Source organism: Protopterus annectens, chromosome 13.part0 (assembly GCF_019279795.1).
Source record: "Protopterus annectens isolate FY-2018-M chromosome 13.part0, PAN1.0, whole genome shotgun sequence".
Lineage (NCBI taxonomy): Eukaryota > Metazoa > Chordata > Ceratodontiformes > Protopteridae > Protopterus > Protopterus annectens.
Genome location: NC_056747.1, coordinates 540815631 through 540841569, shown reverse-complemented (window position 1 = coordinate 540841569; position 25939 = coordinate 540815631). Strand labels below are relative to the sequence as shown.

The window sequence follows — 25939 nt, the reverse complement described above, 5'->3', positions numbered from 1 at the left end:
TAATCATTTTGCCTTATATTTTGCTTTATCTTAATTATTTATCTTTTGTGTTGCTTTAATGTAAGTTGTATTATTTTGCATGACTGTAAGTGATTTATATTTTAACCATGGTAATCTGGTTTAACCTTATAGGATTCTTATCCCTGCTAGTAGTTTAAGGAAATAAATATCACAGTATCTGAAAAGTCTGCATTATGTGTGGGTATTAATGCCATGCTTAGATAGCAGGGCATGGAGATGTATTATTCAATAACAAACATACTTAATGGTGTGCTGGGGATCCTGTTAGGCTTTACATATACCCTGTCCCATAGCTCTTATCTGCAAAGTATGTTACCTGTATCCTGCTATCTTCCTTAGATCGTTAATAAGCCTTACCATGCAGAGTCACTACAAAGAAAAGGGGGCAGTAGAAGGAATGCTGGGGGTTATCAGCATCTAGGCCTGGCAGCCTGCTACAGGTAAAATTACTGACTGACACAGATAAAGTTAAAGGGTATTTATTACACACTATTAGCATGATTGTCATGTGCTAAATATCATTAGGCCTTCAAGTATGAAGCTGCATGTAAAATGTTAAACTTCATGCCAAGACATGCTTATGAAAAAGACAGATACAAGCAACACCTCTCTACACATTTAAGAATTCTCGAGTACCTGTCGAGGGGAGCACACCAGAGCACTGGCTGGCATGTCTTTGCACCTTTGGGTTTCAAAAGAAAAAAAAAACTGTTCCTTCTAAGATGTGCCAGTCTTGGGAGTGACGACTAATAGTTACATAGCAGAAGTGTTTTGCAGATGGCTAATAATGCAAAATAGAACAATCAGCTGCATTTCTATCTAAGATTCCATGTGGTATGAGTTCCAATGAATTACACCAAACCAATCTGGATTTAAGAAAAAGACACATGCTAAGAGTAATTTAATTTAACAAGCTCTGCATTATGCGGTATCTTTGATATAGTATGAACTGCACTTAGATCTTCTACCCGTGAAACAGTTCACTCTGCTTTGTTTTGTGTGTGTGTGTGTGTGTGTGTGTGTGTGTGTGTGTGTGTGTGTGTGTATGTGTGTGTAAATGCTCATATGAAATTAAGTACGCATATATGTACAGCAACTAAAATTGCCTTACCTAGTTTTGGTGGCTTGACTCCAATACCTAGGGGAAGAAGAAAAGAATCATTAACTTAATCAGTGTTCTACTTCCTGTTCAGTATAATCTGTTCTCTGTTTCGGCTTCTGTCTAAAACAGCTTATGAATCTGCACTCTAAGCATATGGTCCTTATATTATAAGTGTATAGCAAATTACAATTTCCAGAAATAACCAGGATATTGCTTCTGAAATTCCATTTGTAAGAAAACCTACTAAAAGAATTATGGAGTCCATGGCAAATGCATATCAGGAATGCTAAACTAAACTGAGTTTATTTTCTGTGAGTTATTGTTGGTTATGTGACAGACTGTACCTAGCATACCATAATCATGATGAAGAAACGTGGGTTTTATTACTTTTACTTCATTTATTTCTCATATGGCAAATTATACCTTTAAAAAAGCAAAATGCCAAACCAATTTTAGATTAAAGTTTATCATCCAAAATATTCTGAGACCCTGGATTACAGTTACAAGTAAGAAAATGCAATTCACTAGACTCCTTCAAAAAGCCTTTAGATTCTTGGTTGGTCTTGAATATCTACTCTGTTGTCTTGGGGCCTGTGTTACGATGGTCTTTCTTTAACCTTTAAACAGCTTACTAGAAACTAAGACAATATGAAAATCCTATGCTCTATTGTCATGATTTATTAGTCTATACACTTCTGTTTGTACTTACAAAACATGCAATACAAATGTAATCAGAACCTAATGGCATTTTTCTCCTTAAAACATCTCATGTATTGCTAGTATTAAATGTCTTTTTCATAAAAACAGGTTTTGAATGAAAGCTGACATATGTATTTTTATGCAGCATGTTGACATATTATGATACTGATTCCATTATTCAGATTTAACGTTCTGAGTGACTCGTGCATTACAACATCCTTGGCTATGCAGTAATATATGTACCATGCACAGCCCCTGATCATTATTGCATACACATGTATATATTTACGGTTTACTATCACATGTTTGACACTACTCTGGCTGAAAGTGTATATATCTGAAGAAAATGTCCGGAAATCACAACACCGACCACAGTAAATGCCGAACTGAGCATTTCAGTGAAGTTGAATGTCAAATATTTCAACTTCACTGAAATTCTCTTAGCTGCTAAAACTGCCCCCCCACTTATATATACAAACTCCGAGACTGCATTACACTGAGGAAAGGGTACATTTCCCAATCCCAGCTATAGTGTGATCTGCAGTACACTGTCAAACCTTGTTATAACGGCTGTTCACTATTGTAAGGTTCAACAATATAGAACTAATGGTTCTGCTACCTGATTTATGCACATACGTAGATCGCACACAGTGTGATCGACTATGTGATTGTAAACCGTTTTTACATGTATGTGTAAAGAGTGTACTTGTACATGCACCTACATGTAAATGTATTAAGAGCATGTATATGTGTATGTGTGTATAGCTACAGAGCTAGATGTGGGTATATATATCTATATCTATCTATTTGCATATATATATATATATATATATATATATATACATCACATATATGGGTGTTACATGATTTATCACTACGTGAATTTCATCACATGCTGAAATGCTTTTGTTTTGTTAATGGTACAATTGAAAGTCAGACTGACCATTACATAATTTCAAGGGTTTCTCCCCTTTCTTTGTGACTGTGCGACCCTGAAGTGGTTCGATCCTTGGCTGGGTGCCTTTTGTGTGGAGTCTGCATGTCCTCCCTACAGTCACGTGGGTTTCATCTGGGCACTTTGCTTTACTCCCACATTCCAAAGACATGCAGTAGGTGGACTGGACACTCTAAACTGGCCATAGGTGAGATTGATTGTGTGAGTGAGTGATACAAATGAAAAAAAAGCAGCTGGGCTAGCCACCCGGCAGTGTAAACCTTGGACAAGATGATTGTCACTGCTGAAGTGACACCCCAACCTTTTGTGCAAAATGGGAAAAGGGGTTGAGGATGGATGGACAGATGGATGGGGATGGAGCCACCATGTGGGGGGCTGGTGTATCGGGGAGCACTGTCAAAATTATTTTTTGTTTTACTTTTGGTACTTGCAAATGTAATCTACTAGTTTACATTTGATATTACTTTTTAGATAACTTTGGTGGCAATAAATTATAATATCTGATGAGTTTGTTTGCGGTATTGTTTTTTTTGAACAAACTCACTGGTGATTGGTAAATGGAAAAAAAGTTGAAATAAAAGAATAAAAACCTAAAGAAAATATTAACTGCACTTATCCAATCAGAAAACACCATCACCACCAATAGACTGATTCTATCTAAAGTAAATAAAAATAAACTAATTAAAACAAATCAGTAAAGTATAATGTTAGCAAACCCCAGCATCAACCTCACAAAACTATTAAGATACCTAAAATACATGTATTTATTGATTAATCTGTTTCTTTACTGTGATGATTAAACTTTATCTTGGTAAATACTGGACATAACACAATCAAAATGTTGTCATAGGAAGTTACTAGGCTAATGGCCCTAGGGCCCTTACAAGCCTAAACAAGTTCTGCCTTTGTTTCCACGATCAGCACCATATTCATTCATAAAAGCCTGTACAAAGTATCTAGTGCATTACTCATAGAACCCTAGGTAATTAATATGGCTTATTGTTGTCAATGGGAAACATTAATACAAAAAAAGTACAAAAAAAATGGACAGATGGAAAAAAAACTTTGTGTTTGGTTTGTGTGGTACAGTAATTATCATTTGTCATGAAACTCATTCTGTAAACTTACAACATATTTCTTGCATGATGTACCAGATCTGAACTTACTACACACTCACAAATAGATATACACACACACACACACACACACACACACACACACACACACACACACACACACACACACACACACACACTGGAAGCAGCGCTTACAGAGCTGAAACTTTGCTGTGATTAGTGAGCTGGGCATGTAATAGAGTAGAAACCAGGCCTTACCTGTTCCTGCTGCAAGCCCAGGGATCAGGCCTCCTGCTCCAACTCCTGCGCCGAGCCCTGGAATGGTAAAAATTGTTTTCATGTTAGAAACATAATTATTTTCAGTAGCACACTAGATATCAGAACTGCCACTCTAGGAAATGTCCTGTTCTAATTTTCTGTTCCAGCACTGCTTAAATGTCATACCCTCTAAGAGAGCAGCAGCATTTATGTGCACTGTATATATGGGCCTGTACGTAACATAGCTTAGAGTCAGAGAACTTCTGAAAAGGGACTAACGACAGCTAGGATTACAGGGTAAAGCTCATCAGCAATGTGTTGGACTTCAGATTTAAGATGGGTGTGTATATATATATATATATATATATATATATATATATATATATATATATATGTATTACACATAACAATTTAATTCTTATACTACAAAGTTATAGGTACTAAAACTGAAGACAATTAAACAGAACAAACTATACTGCAAAGTTTACCAGCACAATTTCAGAGAGCAAGAAAAGTACAATATTACAGCAAATCATGACAGGCAGTGAGTGATTTATGTTTTATTATTTTCTTTATTTGGTGACCAGGATAGTCTGAATGGGTATGACATAGCCTCTTTTCAATGGAGGCTTGGGAAGAAGAGCTCCATATATTACAATATGTAAACAAAAACAATATTACAATAAAAATAAAAGTATATACATGGTAGCAAGAAGAAGATATATCCTAGTAATTAATTAAAATCAGACGAAACAACATTGCATAGAAATAGCAAGTGTACTATAAAAGTATGTATATTGTCTTGCTGGGTAGTAACGAATGTGTTGGAAAGAGAGGTTTACTAAATTTGAATATAGTTGACTTAGCAATTTGCTGTATATATTTTTTGTATGGTGAGTGTGTTGTCTGATCATCATACTAGGTCTGAGGCTGTACAGAAACAAAGGGGATACTTGATTTTGCAGCAGTTTAAAGCATTCCCCCTTTCTTCATGTAGTTTACTAAATTAGAGGTTGTGGGGTATTTTCCCCCAGTTTGGGAGTGCAGGGGGCAAAGCTTATTGACACCTCAGGTGTGCAGTAATATATGTACCGTGCATGCCCCCTTTATCCTAATACAAATGTTGAACATTAAAAATGTTTGCTTGTTTTACAGTAGCGTCAAATCACTTCCTTTATTTTCTACTGTTCTTACTTCTATGTCTCACCTGTTTGTGATGTATAATTAGCTGATGACCATCTGCTGTGAATGCAACTTTGCTTTTATTGGCCTGCTGCGCTCTCTTCATAGTGTGCCCTCAGATCCTGAATTAGTGTTTATGTGCATGATTTTCTGCTCTTTCATACTGCATATTTGTAATAATGCTCTTATTGTCAAAAATAAAACATAGTCTGTGGATAACAGCCTACGTGCCTGAATAAGAAAAACATGGTATCATTCATGTAGTGGTCCAGTTCTTGAATGAGTTACTGGTTTCCCTTGCAGTGATATATATTCAAGATAGACATTTATTATACGTTAAAATCACTTTTAAAGAGAAAGCTTTCTGTGTTTAACATCTAGTTAATATTATTAAACTCTGCTTATAACAGATGACTGATGTCTTTGGTGTAATAATGCTTTTATGTTTAATATGTAGCAATGTATTCAAAATTGACATTTTTTCCAAAGTGAAAACATCCTCTCAGAGCAATATTTCTGAGACTAATATCTGATAATATTATTAATTTGACAGGACATTGCAACCAAAATAATCTTTCATGCTCTAATATTTTGAACTAAACTTTAGATCAATGCACATCAACAGACAGCTGTCTAAAATTTAGTAATAAACCATATTTTCATTGAAAGCGGCTCGCAACTTAATGACAATATAATATGTTTTACTCGTATCCATCTACTTTTTTATTTCTCTATTCCAGACAGATTAATTTCCTTACAGATCACTGGGTAATTTTCCAAGGCACTAATGAAAAGAATAATAAATGAGTGCTTTGAAGAAGTTCTGCCATCACTTCAGGTTCTTGTGAAATCGCACTGATTACTGTGTCACTTCAGGTTCTTGTGAAATCGCACTGATTACTGTGTCACTTCAAGTTCTTGTGAAATCGCACTGATTACTGTGTCAGTTTCAGAATGAACACCTTTTTATACCATCTTTAGCTTTTGGATTAACATCGGTTGGATGAACATCGGTCAAACACTTCTACATCCAATTTGCTGCCTTTTTTAATTATTCACAGGTTGCTTAGCTTATCTGTATGACGGCTGCCCCATCAGTCCTGTTCTGTTCAACATCTGCTACTATGAAAGAGCAGTTCGGGTCACTGAAGCAGTAAAGCGCTATCTCTTCTGTACATGTAAGTGTTCTTAGGGCAGGTTTAGTCAGCATTTTAAAATGGACTTGTTAAGCCTAAACCTGGTAGCTACCCTTAAGTATAATCATGTGGAATTATACCTCCCTACGTGTAGTAGCTTTTATTTCCTAAAAACAACCAAACAACAAAAAACAGTAAAAGCCTTACCTGTACCTAGTCCAGCCCCAGGAATAACACCAAGTCCACCAGCACCAATACCTAAAAGGAGAGAGAGAAAGAGAGAGACAGTACTGTGAAAAGAATAGTTTCACAAATCTCAGCATAAAGCCTCCCCCAGCTCATTTCATGTATAATTTTTGCTTAGTTTACTAATGGTAGTGCCCTTGTTTTTTTTCTGTTGCTTACTCTATAACAGCATGGTTGTTAATTTGCTAACCATAAATATTAAAGTAATAACCTGTGTGCAGCTTTGATTTTTGCAAGAGTTAGTGCTACACTTTGTAGAATTCATTGATTTTATGTACATGTTGAAACACAAAAGACATGGTATCAAAATCTGAAAATCTAACCCTCAGCCTCTCAAAGAATTAGAATGTGACCAACACCACAGTTTCTGACACCGAAGAGCCAAAATCATCAACATTCAAAGTCTTGAAAAGCCTAACATTTTTCTCTACTCCCATACCACCTAGAAAAATTAAAGGAGGAACAGACAAAAACACAAGCCGCAGCTCCTATATTTCTAGTATATGCCTTCATTCAGGAGTACTTCTACTGTGATTTACCTCTCAGTTTAGTGTCGCTATGTCCCTCTGTTACAAACAGTGCATTCGCCCAACACTTACTGAGGTACACGAGTATGAACGACAATGGACATTCTACAGCCAGTCACTTGGACAGCAGTAGTTTAAGGCATGCCAAATAACATGTGTATCTGTTCTTGCAACATCCACTCTGCAACTGAATGTGATGATGAGTGATGAGTGATGAGATATGCCATGAACCATTCTACTCATTTGACAAACTAACACCAGATGAATTGTTAGAACAGAGGATTAACTTTATGACCTATTAATGACTTACTTCTTCTAGTCCAGGGTATGGTTCCTTTTGTGACTCTGAGCTGGCCATTTAAGACAACATCCTGGGACAGTTGGGGAGTTAGGCTAGGCTCCTCAGTAGTCTTCTGGACTGCATGCCTGGTAGCCACAAGTGAATCAATGGTGTTCGTACAGTAAGGTATTCTTAGTCACATGTGCTGCAGAATGGAATACCTCATAGCTGAACAAATGTAAGAAATTTTGTGAAGAATCCATTTGGCTCAAAATTGGATCTCGAGATTAATTTCTGGATCACCATAATGTGAACATCATTGCCTAATTTATTGTATTTATTTATTTTATTTTTCATTTGTTTACTGGGAGTGTCCAACTGGGCCATACTTTCGTGGAGAAATGCTCCATACAGAAAAATGTTTAAGAGGTAACAACATGACAGGAATACATTTATGACTACATAGGTTCATAGGTTCATAGGTTCATACTAGGCTATCTGCCCTAGGGCATTCATAAGCCTAGCCAGAATGTGTTTGGGTTTCGCCACCCATTTTAAATTTATTTTGCTATGCCCTTTTTCGAGGTTAGTATACTGTGCCTCTGTCTAACAGTGACACAGAAGTGATACCCGGGGTAAACCTACGATTTCCCATCCACTCATCAAGATTCCTCTTGAAGAGAGTCAATGAGGGACTCTGCATAACCTGGACTGGGATTTTATTCCAGAGTGAAGGGAGCCTCTGGGTTATGAATCTGTCCCTCCAGCATGTCCTATTTATTTCAGTGCTGAGGTTCAAGTCTCTCGAGTGCGTAGCTCGATGGGATTTGGATTTTCTGAGGTGCATCATGTCCATTAATTCCGGGTTGGACATGGCTTTATATGTCAGGCACAGAGCGCCTCTGAGCAGGCGGTATGCCACTGAGTAGAGCTGGAGTTTCTTTAACCGGGCAGCATATGGCATCTATCTGAGCCCTTTAATCCTCTTGGTGAGGTACTTTTGGGGTCTTTCCAGTTGCTGCAGGTGTCTGGTAAGGTACATCCCAAAAGGGGCATTGTACTCAATTATGGGCCTGATGAGGGATGAGTAAAGAGGCACAATGACCTTCCCTAATCTAGATGTGAATCCCTTCATGATTAGGTGGGCCATATAAAATGTTCTTCTAATCACTTTGGCTACGTGGTTGTCAAATGAGAGATTGCTATCAACTTGGGTCCCCAGGTCCCTAATTACTTCTGTACTTAATGGATTGCCACCTATGTGGTAATTTGTGGGCACTTTGTTTTTGCCAAAGGGGATGACTTTACACTTTTTGGCGTTTAGCTTGAGGCCATGGCTCTGGCACCAGTTGTCTGTTTCTGTGAGGCCCTTTTGGAGGATGCTTGTGTCGGCTGGAGAGTCGATTATGGCGCCCAGTTTGCAGTCATCTGCGAACTTGGTCAGCCACAGTCCTTCCTTGTTGGCCTGTACCTCTGAGAAATATATACCGAACCAAGAGAGGTCCCAGGACTGAGCCTTGTGGGACGCCACTTGTAACTGGTTTGGAGTCTGACATGGCTCCAGCAATTCTAACCATTTGGGTTCTGTCCTTGAGCCAGTTTGCAACCCATCTAGTGACATAGGGGTTTATATTTAAGCTGGTGAGCATATCTATAATGCCCGAGTGGAGTATTGTATCGAAGGCTTTTGCGAGGTCTGTTAGGCTGTGTGGACCACCTTCCCCTCGTCAATGGCCTTGGTGACTGTTTCAAAGAAATCGACCAGGTTTAAGAGGCAGGATCTGCCCTTAACAAAGCCGAACTGGGTAGGATCCAGTGTCTGTAGGTCCCCAGTATCTTTATTTATGAGGTCCATGATGATCCTTTCCATAGCTTTGCAGACCAAGCTAGTCAGGCTTATGGGGTGATAGTTTCCAGGATCCGTTGAGGCACCACCTTTGTGGAGAGGGACCACTGTTGCTGTACACCACTCTTTGGGTACATATCCTGTAGTATGGCTGAGACTGAACAGTAGTTTTATGTTTGGGTTTAGCTCTTCTTGGAGTTCATGTAGGACGCAGCCCGGGACACCATCTGGTCCCATTGATGCTGTGTTTTTTGCTTTGGAGAGGGCGGCTCTTACCTGAGCATCTGAGATGTCAGGGGGGCAGCACTCTGCTGGGATAGATATTTGCCCTTTTGGTGGGGAGGGGGGGGGAGTTTGCACTGAACCTGTCAGCTAGGATGTTGGCAATGTCTGTGGGTTCGGTGTATTTTTTGTCATTTTGGACTAATTCTGAGCATATCTGGGAATTCCCACCCAGGTTCCTAACATAACTAAAGAAAGCCTTGTGATTATCCTTAGTGTCCTGTGCAATTTTTCTCTCGAAGCTGGCCTTAGATGATTTTATGAGTGCCCATAGTTTTTTGCTAATACTGATCAGAGATGCCTTCCCTTTTTGGGATTTTGCTCTATCATGTAGTAGCTTCCTCCTTCTATTGTATAGTTTGTTTATGGCTGGGGTCCACCAGACAGGACGTCTGCCTTTGGAGGATTGGGTCTTGGTTTTATTTGGGATTGCAAGATCCATTTATTCCTGAAGGTGTTCATACAATGCGTTTATAAAGGATTCTGCAGTCTGGGCCGTATTTTCCACAGGCCTGGGATCTTTGAAGGATTCCACCTCAGTTTTGAGGAGTGTGAAATTTGCTTTAGAGAAGTTTTTCACTGTGGTTTTCTGGGCAGGGGGTGGGGTCGGGATGTGAATAGTGAGATTAGTTTATGGTCTGATCTTACCAGTGAGGGATACACTTCTGGTCTGGAGCATAGAGTCCCCATGTTGGTGATGATCAGGTCCAGTATGTTTTCCCCTCTTGTGGGAGTGGTAACAAGTTGTTCCATAGCATTTGAGTTTATAAATTCTAGGAACCTTTGGGCTAGGGTGTTGGAGCTAGAGTAATGCTCCCAGTCTATGTTTGGGTAGTTGAAGTCGCCCAATATAATGGTATTTGGAGAGACCTGCATATTTTCCAGTGTTCTCAGGAAGGCTGAGTGGGGTTCCTGGGTTTGGGAGGGTGGTCTGTAGCAGGCTATAAACTGGAAGGCAGTTTTACCCACTGTTAGTTGCACATGGATAGTCTCTGATGCTTCGTGCTGTGCCACCAACCTGGAGGTGTGGGTATCTTTGACAAATATTGATACTCCCCCTCCTTTTGTGGTTCGGTCCAAGTTTTGGGGCCGAAAAGCATGGTATGAGGTATAACCTAGTAGTGCTGGGGTGCTCTCAGGAGCCTTGAACCAGGTTTCTGTTACTGCACAGATATCGATGTTCTCCATGCTAAGGAGAGTTTTGAGTGCATGCATCTTGAGGTTTAGACTTCTGGCGTTGAGTAGCATTACTCTTAGTTTCTTATCCCTTGTGATACCTATGGAGGTGGGTTTGTCTTTTAAGCCTTGCCTAAAAAGGCACTATGGGGGTAGCAAGAGCCTTTGCCAATATCCGAAGCCCAGGGTGACAGGTGCAAGCCGTCCCTAGCGAAGCATCGTGGCTTGTCGAGCATGTCATCCCAGGCTGACAGGCATTGGATCCCCTTTGAATGACACCAATACTTAAGCCAATTGTTGAAATTGATATCTTGTCTTCATATTGTGGCATCATTCTTGGTGAGGGTAAGATGCTACTCAAGGTCAGGGTCATACCGGCCTGGGCTACATGCTCAGAGAGTTCCTCTATGTCTCTTTTCTCTTTTCATGTAGTCCAGGGAGGTACGTCTCAGGTCATTCACACCAGCATGGACAATGGCTGTAGGACAAATAATACAAAAAACAATTGATGCATCAAAATGTGGTTACATTTACAAAATACACACGCCAACAATGTGACCACCTTCCAATAATTGTAGACTAGATAGGTGCAAAGTATCTTTTAACACTTAAGTTTACTAATTTTTAATTCTACTCAATGCAGTGTGATTTCAACATATCACAGAGCTAATCTTTTAACTTATATCTTAAGTCATGACCTTATTAACCCTGATCTTTGTAAATCTCTCCATAGAAAGCTATCATTCAAACCATTTACAAGAAAGTTGAGATCTTGTATGTTGGCTTTAAAATCATTTGCCATTCCTCACAATGAACTGATATGCAAGTGCATAGCTTAATTAGAGAAAGGGACTTCTTAGCTATCAAAATCAGGGAACTGCCATCCTTAAATTTGTTCTGAAATAATCGCATATTATTAACTCAAAACAATACCATATGCATGTGTCCTGGGGGTATTATCTATTTTACAGTGTATATGGCATAATCAGAAAGATCTTAGGCTAGAATGATGCTGCAAGGAATTGAACAGTACAAGATTTTATGTTTATTTCTATATGTTATGTTTTGCACAATAATCCTAATAGTATTATTGAGTGGTAAGTGATATAAATATGCTTTTTTTTTCTTTTATTATAACCGTTTCATGAGTGAAAAGTTTACCTACTTATAAAATAAAAGCAAAATAATATAAAATATCACTGATTTTTAATAATGTATTTGTATTTATGCATTTACAAATTTAAGGTAGGTAGACTGGGTCCAAAGGTTTGTTTTCACCTAAAACCATGTTATAATATGAAAGTTGTAACTTACATGGAAGGCATAAATTAAAAGCAGTACAGTGTAACAGTACAATCACAATACAACAGCAGCTAATATCAAAATGATCCAGTTAATCAGTACCAATCCTCTTCCAGACAACTGGATTTAACACTTGAAATAGGATGCAAAAATATTTATTTTACCTGAAAGCTGCACATGAATGACTCATAAAGGTGGTTGTTAAGATGAGACCAGGCCGGTGGCGTTTGGGGAAGGACCTGATGTTTTAATTGCTTTTCATAGCATAGATTCGCAAAAGGAGACAAACTTTTGTGAAGCATCTGAATGAAAAGCTTGTACAAGAAGAAAGAAAGGTTTGACAAATATTGATCAAGGTTACCTTTGAAAATCTCTATTTTTGATGCAAGTTAGAGAGACATATTAGTTAAAGTTTATGTATCAGCAAGAAGGAAGATTGCCTCAGTATAATTCGTAAATCTTTTGTCTTGTTGGGGGAGGTTGAGTGGTGGGCAAAGGAGGGAGTGTAATTCATAAATCTACATATTTTAGATAGTAAAGTTTAGAGTCTGATGCAGTCATGAGTACGAGACAATAGTCTAACGCTGACAAAACAATACCTTTTGCTTTTTGTTTCATGTGTCAACAGGTGGGAGAGTCTGTGGATAGGAAAAGTTTTAAAAGAGAAGGGAAGCTGCAAATCAAGATAGAAACATAGATGTTAACTTGCTGCACAGTATGTAAGGTACCCTTAATGATGAGGTAATAGATCACTGTCTGTGGTCATGGTATAGATGCTTAACTGTATCAAGCAGTATAGCTTCCGTTGTCATGACAGTTAGTGTTAAGGCAAAAAAAACTGAGCCAAGACTGAATGGTCCAGAGGTTATTTTTGAGTGTGAAATTAAACCAGGAGTGGGCATCGAAGTCCAGGTAAACATGTTAGGGACACTGATTCAGTAAGGCACCAGTAACTAAGACCTGGAAGACTTGTGGACTAACCTGCTGAGGGTCGGAAATAAAAGTTCTTGTAGGATATGGTTCCTAATCTCTAGGAGAAGGTGGATGTGCTTTCCTTTTGTTCTTCTTAAACTTTGACAAGACAAAGATATTATGCCATACCAAAGGGTAACAATGGAATTAGACAGTATTGGAACAAACCTTAAAGCTGCAGAAATGGGAAATTATTGGCTAAAGGATAGGACTGAAAGAGATGTGATAAAACCATCTACATGCAGATGAGGGATGGTAACCAGTAAGGTACTGGGAGGATCATTACTGGATTTAATGTTTTTACCATCTTCTTAAGAGATACCTCCTACAGCCTGGAAGGAAAAGTTTGCTTTAGTCCTCATGATTCAAAATTAATAGAAAGTATGGAAAAAGATATAGAAAAACTTGGCAGGAATGAAGTAGCATGGAAGCTTAAATTAATCGTGTAACAAATTTCAAAATGATGTATCTGTAACACAGAAAACTGAGATAACAGGACATATTTAGCACAGACTGTGGGAGTAGTATCAGCAAACACTGCATAAACAGGGCATCTGAATGCAACTATCAGGGGTTTTAATGTTAAGGAAGTAGAGAGAGAGAGAAAGCAACAAGGAATTCTGGTAACATACTGGGATGTGTGAGACAAGGTCATAGCAGCAGAAAATGGAAAGTTATTGTCCATTTTTAAACAAAGTTGGTAAAACCCCTTTTAGAGTGATTTGTGCAAGTCTGGTGATCTCATCAGTGTAGCAACATAGAGCGTAAGTAGTTCAGAGACAGGTTAGGCAAAGGTATATGAGCTGCAGCAGAAACCATTGAAAGGAATACTAAAAAAAAATCCATACGGTCCATTGCAGCAGAAAATGGAATGTTATTATCCCTTTTTAAACAAAGTTGGTAAAACCCCTTTTAGAGTGATTTATGCAGGCCTGCCAATCTCATCAGTGTACTAAAAAACTCCATACAGTCCAAATGATGCTATAATTCTAACATATGTACATGCAGATAGGAGGACACAGTATGAGTATACAAGATGGGCACATTAAAACTGATAAAAGCAAATGTTATTTAACAGAAAGTATGTTGGATTACAGGAACAGACTTCCTGAAGAGCAAGTGAAGTCAAAAACTATGATTAAATTCAAGAGTGTTGAGACCTGCACCTACATAAGGTCATCCTTATGAGAATAGGAGGTAGTTGGGTGACATACTCGATAGAAAACTAGTGCCTGCAACTCTTTTATTAAAGGCTGTGCTGACAGTGTAGGCCTTTTGTTTCTTACCTGTCAGAAAACTATGCTCTATGTTTCATTTTCACTGTGCATTTCCCATTAATATGTTCAATGCTCAATGGAAGGTGTGCTTTCTGAAGAGATTGTTGTTATCTGTTACTAGAGTAAATCACTTTTTCAGATCAGGGATGTATCAGTCTCCTTATTTTTTCATTTTTTTTCCTTTACACACACACACACGCACACACACACACACACACACACACACACACACACACACACACACGCACACACACACACACACACACACACACACACACACACACACACACACACACACACACACACACACACACACACACACACGCCATTTAGTAGATGCCATGCTGTGTCTGAAGTGAATACATGTTAATAAAAGAAAAATAAACAAAACATGAGAAAAATGTAGATATGACCACCTCAGCAATGTTGATATCTCCTAAAATGTCTACATATCCTAGAGGCCTTAGTGTCAAAGATATGAAAATGATCAAATCTCTAAATTTAATACAGGAAGAAGAACAGAGATGAAGTGGCAATAGTCACCTTGCTACATGCAGGTAAAGAATAACTTATTAAAATGTATGAGGATGATAAAAGTAACGTATCTGTTTTGCAAAAAAAGTGCACTGTGAACCTAAGGGAAATCTGCCCTCTTTAACACATTTATTTTTTATAAGAAGTCAGGCGCTGCATGATACTGAAAACTTGTAAGTATGGAGATCTGCTTGAGTCACTAATAAGAGTTAGAACTGTGTGGCAAAACACTTTATAGCTGAACACTGATCAAAACAAGGCTAACTGAATGTATTGAATCAAACCTGCTTCATTTCTGGAACCATGTTAAAACATTTTGTATAGCTGTGGAGGCTTGAATATTGGCAGAAATGTGAATTTTCTTCCTTATTGAATTCCCATGAAAGCCCATCTAGGAGTTGTAATATGTTGTGTTTCAATCATTTTTCTACCTTTGTTAACCATTTGATCAAATGGTTGTTCAATTAATTGACATATACACCTATAGCAGTACACCTACGTGCACATACATACACATGCACGCACACAGACATAGTATATATAAGAAAAACAGAAGTATCCAGCATTCAGACTGCATGAAACTTTATTCATTTTCCAATGACCACCAGTCTCACGCATCAGAATAGAACCAGAGTTTTGCCTAGAGGCTTTCTCAAAACAGAGTGCAGTATGCCAGCTTTGGATGCATTCTCTGGCCACTCAACTTTTCACAATAGTGATGTTTTGAACAAAAAAAATCTCTTCCTCTGTTGTTGGTCACTGAAAGAGCAACCATGTATGTATATTCTGTCTACTTATCACTTCTTAATGTGGATAGTTTATCTTTAATTTGACTCATAAATAATCTTAACGTTATTAGTTACCCTTAAACAGAATTACATGAAATTATACCATTACGTGAAGAGTGGTCCTTGTTTTGTTAAAAGAATTTGAAAATTTTACCTGTGCCTACACCAGCCCCGGGAATAGCACCAAGTCCACCAGCACCAAGTCCACCAGCACCAATGCCTAAAACAAAACAGAAGGCATACTGAGAAAAGGAGACTATTTCACAAATGCACTGATTAAGAAACTTTACTGTGAAAAGAATTGCTTCAAAATTATACCAGTACCTGAAACAAAATTAAAAGGGCATCGAGAGAAGGACTGTTTCACAAAAATCAGTATAACACTACAGAATCACACCCCACACACATACACATACACAATTAGTCTTTTTGAAGTGAATACCGTTTATAATTTTCACTTAATTTTTGAAAAGAGTGGACACCTTTTAGTCCTCATTCATCTCTGTGTCAGCAAGGCTGCTAAAATATTAAACACATCTATTAAAAGATAACAAAAAAATTAAAACATGAACTCTGGAGGTGTTTGTCCCCTGCCCATTTGTCATCTTTTGCAGTAAATTTCAGGATAGCACAATCAGACTCCAAAAGTACAACCCTCCCCCACAATTTCCTTGTATGTGGGTGTTCATTCCAAGGATGATGTCACACTCTGATGGAGCCATCTCCCTTCTGTGTCAGGTAATAGTATCATCTTGGTATCTACTCAGGTGCGCACACACAGACACAGACACACAGACACACGCACACACACACACACACACACACACACACACACACACACACACACACACACACACACACACACACACACACACGCCATTTAGTAGATGCCATGCTGTGTCTGAAGTGAATACATGTTAATAAAAGAAAAATAAACAAAACATGAGAAAAATGTAGATATGACCACCTCAGCAATGTTGATATCTCCTAAAATGTCTACATATCCTAGAGGCCTTAGTGTCAAAGATATGAAAATGATCAAATCTCTAAATTTAATACAGGAAGAAGAACAGAGATGAAGTGGCAATAGTCACCTTGCTACATGCAGGTAAAGAATAACTTATTAAAATGTATGAGGATGATAAAAGTAACGTATCTGTTTTGCAAAAAAAGTGCACTGTGAACCTAAGGGAAATCTGCCCTCTTTAACACATTTATTTTTTATAAGAAGTCAGGCGCTGCATGACACTGACAACTTGTGAGTATGGAGATCTGCTTGAGTCACTAATAAGAGTTAGAACTGTGTGGTAAAACACTTTATAGCTGAACACTGATCAAAACAAGTCTAACTGAATGTATTGAATCAAACCTGCTTCATTTCTGGAACCATGTTAAAACTTTTTGTATAGCTGTGGAGGCTTGAATATTGGCAGAAATGTGAATTTTCTTCCTTATTGGATTCCCATGAAAGCCCATCTAGGAGTTGTAATATGTTGTGTTTCAATCATTTTTCTTCCTTTGTTAACCATTGGATCAAATGGTTGTTCAATTAATTGACATATACACCTATAGCAGTACACCTACGTGCACATACATACACATGCACGCACACAGACATAGTATATATAAGAAAAACAGAAGTATCCAGCATTCAGACTGCATGAAACTTTATTCATTTTCCAATGACCACCAGTCTCACGCATCAGAATAGAACCAGAGTTTTGCCTAGAGGCTTTCTCAAAACAGAGTGCAGTATGCCAGCTTTGGATGCATTCTCTGGCCACTCAACTTTTCACAATAGTGATGTTTTGAACAAAAAAAATCTCTTCCTCTGTTGTTGGTCACTGAAAGAGCAACCATGTATGTATATTCTGTCTACTTATCACTTCTTAATGTGGATAGTTTATCTTTAATTTGACTCATAAATAATCTTAACGTTATTAGTTACCCTTAAACAGAATTACATGAAATTATACCATTACGTGAAGAGTGGTCCTTGTTTTGTTAAAAGAATTTGAAAATTTTACCTGTGCCTACACCAGCCCCGGGAATAGCACCAAGTCCACCAGCACCAATGCCTAAAACAAAACAGAAGGCATACTGAGAAAAGGAGACTATTTCACAAATGCACTGATTAAGAAACTTTACTGTGAAAAGAATTGCTTCAAAATTATACCAGTACCTGAAACAAAATTAAAAGGGCATCGAGAGAAGGACTGTTTCACAAAAATCAGTATAACACTACAGAATCACCCCCCACACACATACACATACACAATTCGTCTTTTTGAAGTGAATACCGTTTATAATTTTCACTTAATTTTTGAAAAGAGTGGACACCTTTTAGTCCTCATTCATCTCTGTGTCAGCAAGGCTGCTAAAATATTAAACACATCTATTAAAAAGATAACTAAAAAATTAAAACATGAACTCTGGAGGAGTTTGTCCCCTGCCCATTTGTCATCTTTTGCAGTAAATTTCAGGATAGCACAATCAGACTCCAAAAGTACAACCCTCCCCCACAATTTCCTTGTATGTGGGTGTTCATTCCAAGGATGATGTCACACTCTGATGGATCCATCTCCCTTCTGTGTCAGGTAATAGTATCATCTTGGTATCTACTCAGGTGCACACACACAGACACAGACACACACACACACACACACACACACACACACACACACACACACACACACACACACACACACACACACACACACACACACACACACACACACACACACACACACACACACACACACACACACACACACACACACGCACACACACACACACGCGCACACACACACGCACACACACGCACACACACACACACAAAAACATAGATAATAAAGGACAGTGGTGTGTACTGCAGCTTTTCACACCATCTCAAAGCCTGCCAGTAGCTGAACACAAGTGGATTAAGGCATCCCCAATAATATATATGGATACAAGTAGAAAAATCTACTCCGCAGCTGAACATGGCACTTGTGGAGAGCAGTATTCTGAGATAATGTACTTTAGTAGCTAGGGTCAAATGCTCCTAAATGAATGTGTTATAATATAGACCACCTACATTCATAGGTGGGATGGGGGCAAACCTCCAGACTCATAGGTAATTTAACCAAGTTATGCTTACGGAAAAAAATATTTTCTATGATGTTCAATCTCTTAATATAATGTCTTATTTTATTATTGGCTTGTAAGTAGTATATAGTTAAAAAAACCTCTAGTCTCATTCTCTTACTTTCTCCATACACCTCATCAGACTTATAATACACACTTCTATCTGTCAGTTCAATATACCTGCATCTATTTACTGCCAGTCTACTGTACTTTACATTCTACTCTTTTGTCTTACAGCTGTCTTACCCTGACTTCTCCTTAACTCCATTCTGCTCTACCTTACAAACTACTCTTAGCATCATTCTTACTCCATGTATAGGAGCCAAAGACACCCATCTAAGAATGCAGTATGCAAGCCTAAACCTAGAGCCCATGCTAACAATGTACACTGCACTGAAGCTCATAAACATATTTATTGTAGATTGTGTACTCATACCTTAGTCTATTCTCAATTGTTGTTTAATATTCAAGGTCTTTAGGCATATATGTAACATTTACAATGCAAATAAGGTCATTCTGTACTGCAGTAGCTATACTTAGCTGCTCTTAATGTTCAATATATAGGTGGCCTAAATCATTAACCTGTAAAAAAGAAGTGCTTTGTATTTTGAATTTAGATCTGATGAAGTACCTGGATTGAGTACAAAAGCTCTTATCTTGTTTGTTTGTTTTATTTTATGTTATTAAAATACAGTTTTTACGCATCTTCTGCCAATTAGTTTTGTTTTTTGCTTTAATATATTTTTTGCCAATAAATAAATAAATACATAACAGATGTAAAGACATTGAACTTAAAATCTAGTGCAAATAGATAAATATATAAGTAAATAAATAAATAACAGATGGAGAGACACTGAACTCAAGACCTAGTATACATATGTTAAATGTGTGTGCGTGCGGTTGCGTGGATGCATGCATGTCTGTGTACCTATATATATTCTCCCCCTCACTAACTAAAGGACAATGCAACAAGAAAAATATTTTTTTCTAAGAGGAGAAGACAAAGAGTTTATGTTTTTCTTAAAACTCCCTCAAATAGGAGCCTCAGATTGCAGGAAGAAAAGTCTGCCATGGCTGATTAAATGAATACAGTTCCAGGATCTGAGAAATGTGTCAGCAAAGCTTTTAAAATGATATTACCTTTATTTATAACACAAAGCTATGTGAATAGTAGTTTATAATAAAAAAGTAGAATTTCTGCAGAGAATGAATGAGATAAGGTTACAGTAAATGTAAGAATACAGGAAGTTCTTGTGGACAAAGAATAATTTACTGATATTGGTTCCCGCTATTAATTTTTGCTTGCCTTTTCTGGAGTAGACATGAGTAATGTTTGTACTCTCCAGGTCATTCTTCATCCAAGATCCTGTCCAACTATTTTACAAATAATTGATACATTTGGCTTCTAAGTATACTGGGCAGTTTATCACATGCTAATTAGTCTCAGTTTTAAAAAGTGCTGTTTAACTTCTCTTTTAAGTCCAATCTTTCCCTAATTTCCGCATGTCTCTTGTTTCAGAGATTAAAGCCAAGCTAAGCAAACCACTTGCATCCATTTTCTTGCATCCTTGCTAAATTCTGTCTGAGTCTATAAAATTCTCCTGAAATCATTTCAAACCTAATCTCATCATCTAAATAATCAGGCTTCAAAACCTGTTGCAAGCTATCCTCATTTGTCCCCTTGTACCTTTACAGGATCTGGTATAACTTGATGATAATACAGACATAAGGATAGAGAGGATCAAACACTAAAGATGAGTATCGTTATTAATATTCTGAATGTGTTATATCTTCCCATCGTGTAGGGGAAACACGCTCCCAATAAAGTGTAACTTCAAATCTTTGGTTCTACTGTACATAGAGACAGACAACTGAAGTCTTAAAAGAATGCTTCTAAACTGCCATGTGGGTGATGAACCAATAACTTTCCCGAAAGTACTGCTGGCATGATTAATGCCAGTAAAATGTTTATTACAAAACAGTTTGGGGTTAAGTTTTATGTAATAAGGGTCCAGGTCTATGTAGTGAAATCTGTTTCCTTAACTTTGTGTGCATTTCAGTGTGTCAAAGCCTTTCTACTCATAATTATCCATCCTAAGTGTCTTTTCACATGTTACTAAGGTGGTAGCAATGAATTTCATATTACAGTATGCACCAAGGAATAAAAGGTCTGCAATAAAGGCAAAAGTATACAAACTTATGTCTTCTAAACAGTAGTGCTGATTTTACCCCTGTGTAAAAAGAAAGACAGGAAAGAGATCAAAGTGTATCACGTTAAAACTTGTGCTAATGAGATATAAACTAGGAAGTAAGAAAATATATAAAATAAAAAAATAAGTAAGGCAAGGGGACCCAGCACTGGTGGTCTGGGGAGCAAAGGCCTGTCCAGGGACTTACAAAGCAAAAGTTGATTAGTGGCTTGAGCACCTGATGGAGCTGACAAGTGTGTATGGTGTGCCCCTCTTGGAGGGGAGAGAAAGGGCCAAGTGGGACACATCCTGTCACAATCACTCAATGGAGGAGCAGCATATTATAGGCATCGTGGGCTGGTTCAGCCAACAAACACTATCCTAGTTACTAGGAAGTGCACAGGCAGGGCCGGCCTTTGCTCAATGGGCTCCACAGCCCCCCTCACATAATCTGCTGCCCCCATCCTGGTTCACCCACACTGTGCAGATTACGTTTTTCTTTCTTTTTCTCACAGTTTGTCTTACTATTTAGTTTTTCCTGTATCCATTCAACATACTTTAAAGAAACCATTTATTTACTACAAAAAACATAAACAAATAAATACTGGAAAAGGGCCCTTGCTAGAGTGGTGCCCTAGGGGGACACCTAGTTGGCCTATGCCTAAGACCAGCTATGGCACAGGAGATTGAAGTCACAGAGGGAGGGCATTATGGATACCCACTGTGATGTGGGTAACATATCACTCCATCCAAGAGGTACCCACTGTGATGTGGGTAACATCACTCCATCCAAGAGGTACCCACTGTGATGTAGGTAACTTATCACTCCATCCAAGAGGTACCCACTGTGATGTGGGTAACTTATCATTCCATCCAAGAAGTACCCACTGTGATGTGGGTAATGTATCACTCCATCCAAGAGGTGGGGCTAGGCAGTTCAAATGTCGTTGTAATCAGCATGCTATGAAGGACAGAAGCAACCCTCATGTTTGCCTGAATGGTGGCTCATCCAGATGTCTCCAACCCCTGTAGTTGTGGGGACCCCCCCCAATACAGACAAACTAATGATCTGAAGAACAGCTGGGGGAGACTTGATGGTTTGCAGGCATGAGGGCAAAATAAATATAGGAAAAAAAGGAAAGTGTAATTGCTAATGTAAATAAGCTGATCTGCATTCTGGAAACTGGTGGGTGGTAAAGGGAAGAAGCAAGGACAGAGGAAGAATATGTTGTTAGAGAAAATAGGGCTGTGAACATAACGTCATATTTTTTTATATATGAAGTTCAAAGAGTGGTATTTGCAACTCCAGATACAATGAATGCTTTTGCATAAGTGCTAGTGAATACAGCATTCACAAAAAGCCATAACTGTGAAATACAATTGTCTCCAAGAGGCATACCTCTCAACCTCTAAGCACAAGAAATCTGGATAAAGCCTAAAATAATGGGGGACAAAGGCCCAAAAATAGGGACAGATTTTAAATATTGATCTTATAAACATAGAAAGTTGCTAGAACAGCAGCATTTGTCTTAGCATGCATTTTCTGAAGGTAATGAAGTCTGAAATTTAAAAGTACTGTATGGCATTATTTAATTATTTCAGTCCTCAGTGGTTTGCCAGAAAACTACAAGTTTTATGAGGAATAGGCCAAAAAATAGGAGGCAAAAATCTGGACATTCTGAGAAAATCTGCACAGCTGAGAGGTATGCCAGGAGGTCATTATGAGACTCACAGGACTACAAAACATTGTCACTCATTTCAGCAATAAGCTGCTTGAACTTGAAGTGAAAGAGTTAAGATCATTCCACTAACAAGGAGCAGTCATGGTAATGTCTCTGCATACTGATCACCTTCTTCATATGCAGTCAATGCATTTTTTTGGAGTAATTGGATTAATACTTTTTTTATTTTTTTATGACATTTCATATTTCCAGATCTGCCACCCTGAACCATAGAGTCAATGAATGCAGCGGGCCAGTGTCATTCCTGCTGGTTCACTGGCTTTTTTCCAGCTTTCCCCAATTACTTTTTTGCATCCAAATTTATTTCTAGTTGTAGAAGTAGGAATTTGATGTAGTAGATTTTTATAGTAAGGGAATCATCTTTACCTTAGACTAAGGTCAATGCCCCTGTCAACATCAAATACACTGATGAGTTTTTAGATATATGCCAGGCAAAACAGTTCTCAGCTTGCTCAGCTGCTGCCCTACTAGATCTTCTGGGCTCTTGCTTATGTCATGAATATAATACTGAATTCAACAATGTCCTTGAAAAATCAGCACAACCTGACATCTTCATCCTTTGTCATCAGTCCAACTGCATTTGCAGCTTGCCTCATATCCAAACCTGTGATGCTAGTAACATAGACAACCACATTATCTGCTCCTGAATTCTAGTATGCTTAGAATCTTTGCTCACCAAGTAAAAATTAAAGCATTTTCAAGTTGCATGTTGAGTTTTCTGAGACCTTATAACGGTTTATTCTGTTGTTGTTTTGAAAATAGCTTAAATGGCTATGTAATTCCAAAGTTACTGTTCTTTAAGTAGATTTGGAAAAGTTATCATTTGCATGTAGTCCCCAGAATAATTCCACTTAAACATAGCATTTTTAATTTTAACCATGTGCCAGTTTGCAAAATTAGAATTAGATAGTGTCCTTGAAATTTTTAAATAATGTAAAGGCTTGATAGAAATCGGAAATAAAATTCATAGAAAAAAAATCATGAAAAATGTCAGTTTCTGATTTAGACATTCACTGTACTAATGCAAAAGGGGTGTGTGCCAGTTTAGGTAAAGTGAACAACCCAAAAATACAAGCTTTTGCCATGTTTTCAATTAATAATACTCAATAAAAAGTAAACGAAATAGCATTTCATGAAGAAGGGAAATAAGCAGAGAAATGTTTCAACAGACTTGCACCGATCTCTAATTTCACAATTTTAATTTTATTGTTAAACGTCGCAGTATATTTTAATTATTAGTTATATCGTTAATATATAACTATAGTTATATCGTTAATGTTTAGTTACTCGTTGCTGTCTTTTAATGTTATTTATTGCCATTGTACTATTCGTATGCTTCATTATAACTGCAGTATACTTTGTTGCATAGTGTCACAGTATGTGATGTGACGACTTCTGTTATTGCAGTGTTATATCAGTAATACCTAAGACGTTACGAAGTGTCCAAAGTGCTCTAAGAAACTGGCCACACGTGCTGCAATTCTAAAGTTTGTTTCAGGAATTATATCTACTGAACATTATATATCAAAATGCTAGCATGTGTTTCACTTCTTATCCCCCAGATATGGAAGGAGTTCTGACCAGCATATAAAATGATTTATATCTCTTCTTCAATTAAAAGAAGAGTTAATGGCCCATCTCAATACCGGAAGATTGCCAAATTCCAGTAATAACGGCCTCACAGGTAAAAAACACACTCTCCAAAGCTAAGAATACAGCATCCATGGGACCAGATGACATCCCGGGCTGTGTACTACATGAACTACAATATGAACTGGCACCTCACCTAAGTGTCATGTTTAATCATAGCCTCACCTCAGGTTTCGTGCCCACTGAGTGGCACACAGCTACAGTTATCCCACTCCACAAGGGGGGATCCACCTTGGATCCCGAAAACTAGCGTCCCATCAGTCTGACAAGACTTATCTGCAAGGCCATGGAGCGTATTATCATGGAACTTATAAACAAAGACATTGGCAACCTTCAAACACTGGACCCCACCCAGTTTGGGCTCGTGAAGGGCCAATCTTGTCTCCTGAACTTGATTGACTTCTTCGAATCAGTCTCCAGAGCCATGGACAAGGGTAAGGTGGTCCACACAGCCTATCTAGACCTTGCCAAGGCCTTTGACACCATCCCCCACTCTGGAATCATAGATAAACTTACTAAGCTGGGCATTAATCCCTACGTCACCCAATGGGTTGCTAACTGGCTTACTGATAGAACCCACACTGTAAAAGTAGCCGACTCCAAATCCATCTCCAGACAAGTGACAAGTGGAGTACCTCACGGTTCAGTCATGGGACCGCTCTTGTTTGGCATCTACTTCTCTGAAGTACAGGCCAACACTAAGGGACTCTGGATAACAAAGTTTGCAGATGACTGCAAACTGGGAGCCATTATTGAATCCCCAAATGATGTGGATGCTCTACAAAAGGGCCTTACAGAAACAGATGCTTGGTGCTAGAGCCATTGGCTCAAGCTCAATGCCAAGAAATGTATAGTTATCCCCTTTGGGAAAAAACATGTATCCGTGAATTACCATATAGGTGGCAGTACACTAAACACCGAAAGTTTGATAAGAGACTTAGGGACACAGGTGGACATTGGTCTCACCTTCGATAACCACATCGCCACAACAGTCAGGAAATCCTTCTATGTGGCACACCTCATCACTAAGGGCTTTTCATCCAGAAAAAAGGAGGTAATTGTCCCACTGTACTCATCCCTCATTAGACCCATTATAGAATACAATGCCCCATTTGGTATGTACCTCTCAAGACATCTGCAACAACTGGAAAGGCCACAGATATACCTCACTAAAAGAATCACAGGCCTAAAGCAGATGCCCTACGCTGACTGCCTTAAAAAACTCCAGCTATACTCTGCCGCATATCGTCTACTCAAAGGCGATCTTTGCTTAACATACAAGGCCATATCAAACCCAGAGCTGTTGGACATGCTACACTTAAAGAAATCCCAATCCCTCAGAGCCACATGCTCCAGGGATCTGAACCTTGTCATCACAATAAACAAAACATGCTGGAGGGATAGGTTCCTGACCCAGAGCCTCCCTAGACTCTGGAATAGATTGCCCATACATGTCAAGCAGAGTGCCTCTTTGGTCCTCTTCAAAAGGAACGTTGACGATTGGATGGGAGAAAGGAAATTCACCCCGGGGATCACGTCAGTCACCCTGCTAGACAGGGGTCCAGGGAAGTAA

The 25939-nt window shown here is 38.4% G+C and overlaps 1 protein-coding gene across 17 annotated transcripts in view; it reads right to left on the bottom strand.

The window, feature by feature from the left end:
• ELN (elastin) overlaps positions 1 to 25939 on the bottom strand; it is a 490412-nt gene that overhangs the window by 314724 nt on the left and 149749 nt on the right. For 15 of the 17 annotated variants that reach the window (XM_044054168.1, XM_044054169.1, XM_044054171.1 and 12 more), the window contains exons 4-8: positions 17687 to 17737; positions 15814 to 15879; positions 6637 to 6687; positions 4112 to 4168; positions 1133 to 1159 (exon numbers count right to left, since the gene is read on the bottom strand). In XM_044054168.1, coding sequence (XP_043910103.1) covers positions 1133 to 1159; positions 4112 to 4168; positions 6637 to 6687; positions 15814 to 15879; positions 17687 to 17737 — 252 coding nt within the window. The remainder of the gene's footprint in view (positions 1 to 1132; positions 1160 to 4111; positions 4169 to 6636; positions 6688 to 15813; positions 15880 to 17686; positions 17738 to 25939) is intronic. The other 2 variants (XM_044054175.1, XM_044054173.1) reach the window with 2 other exon arrangements.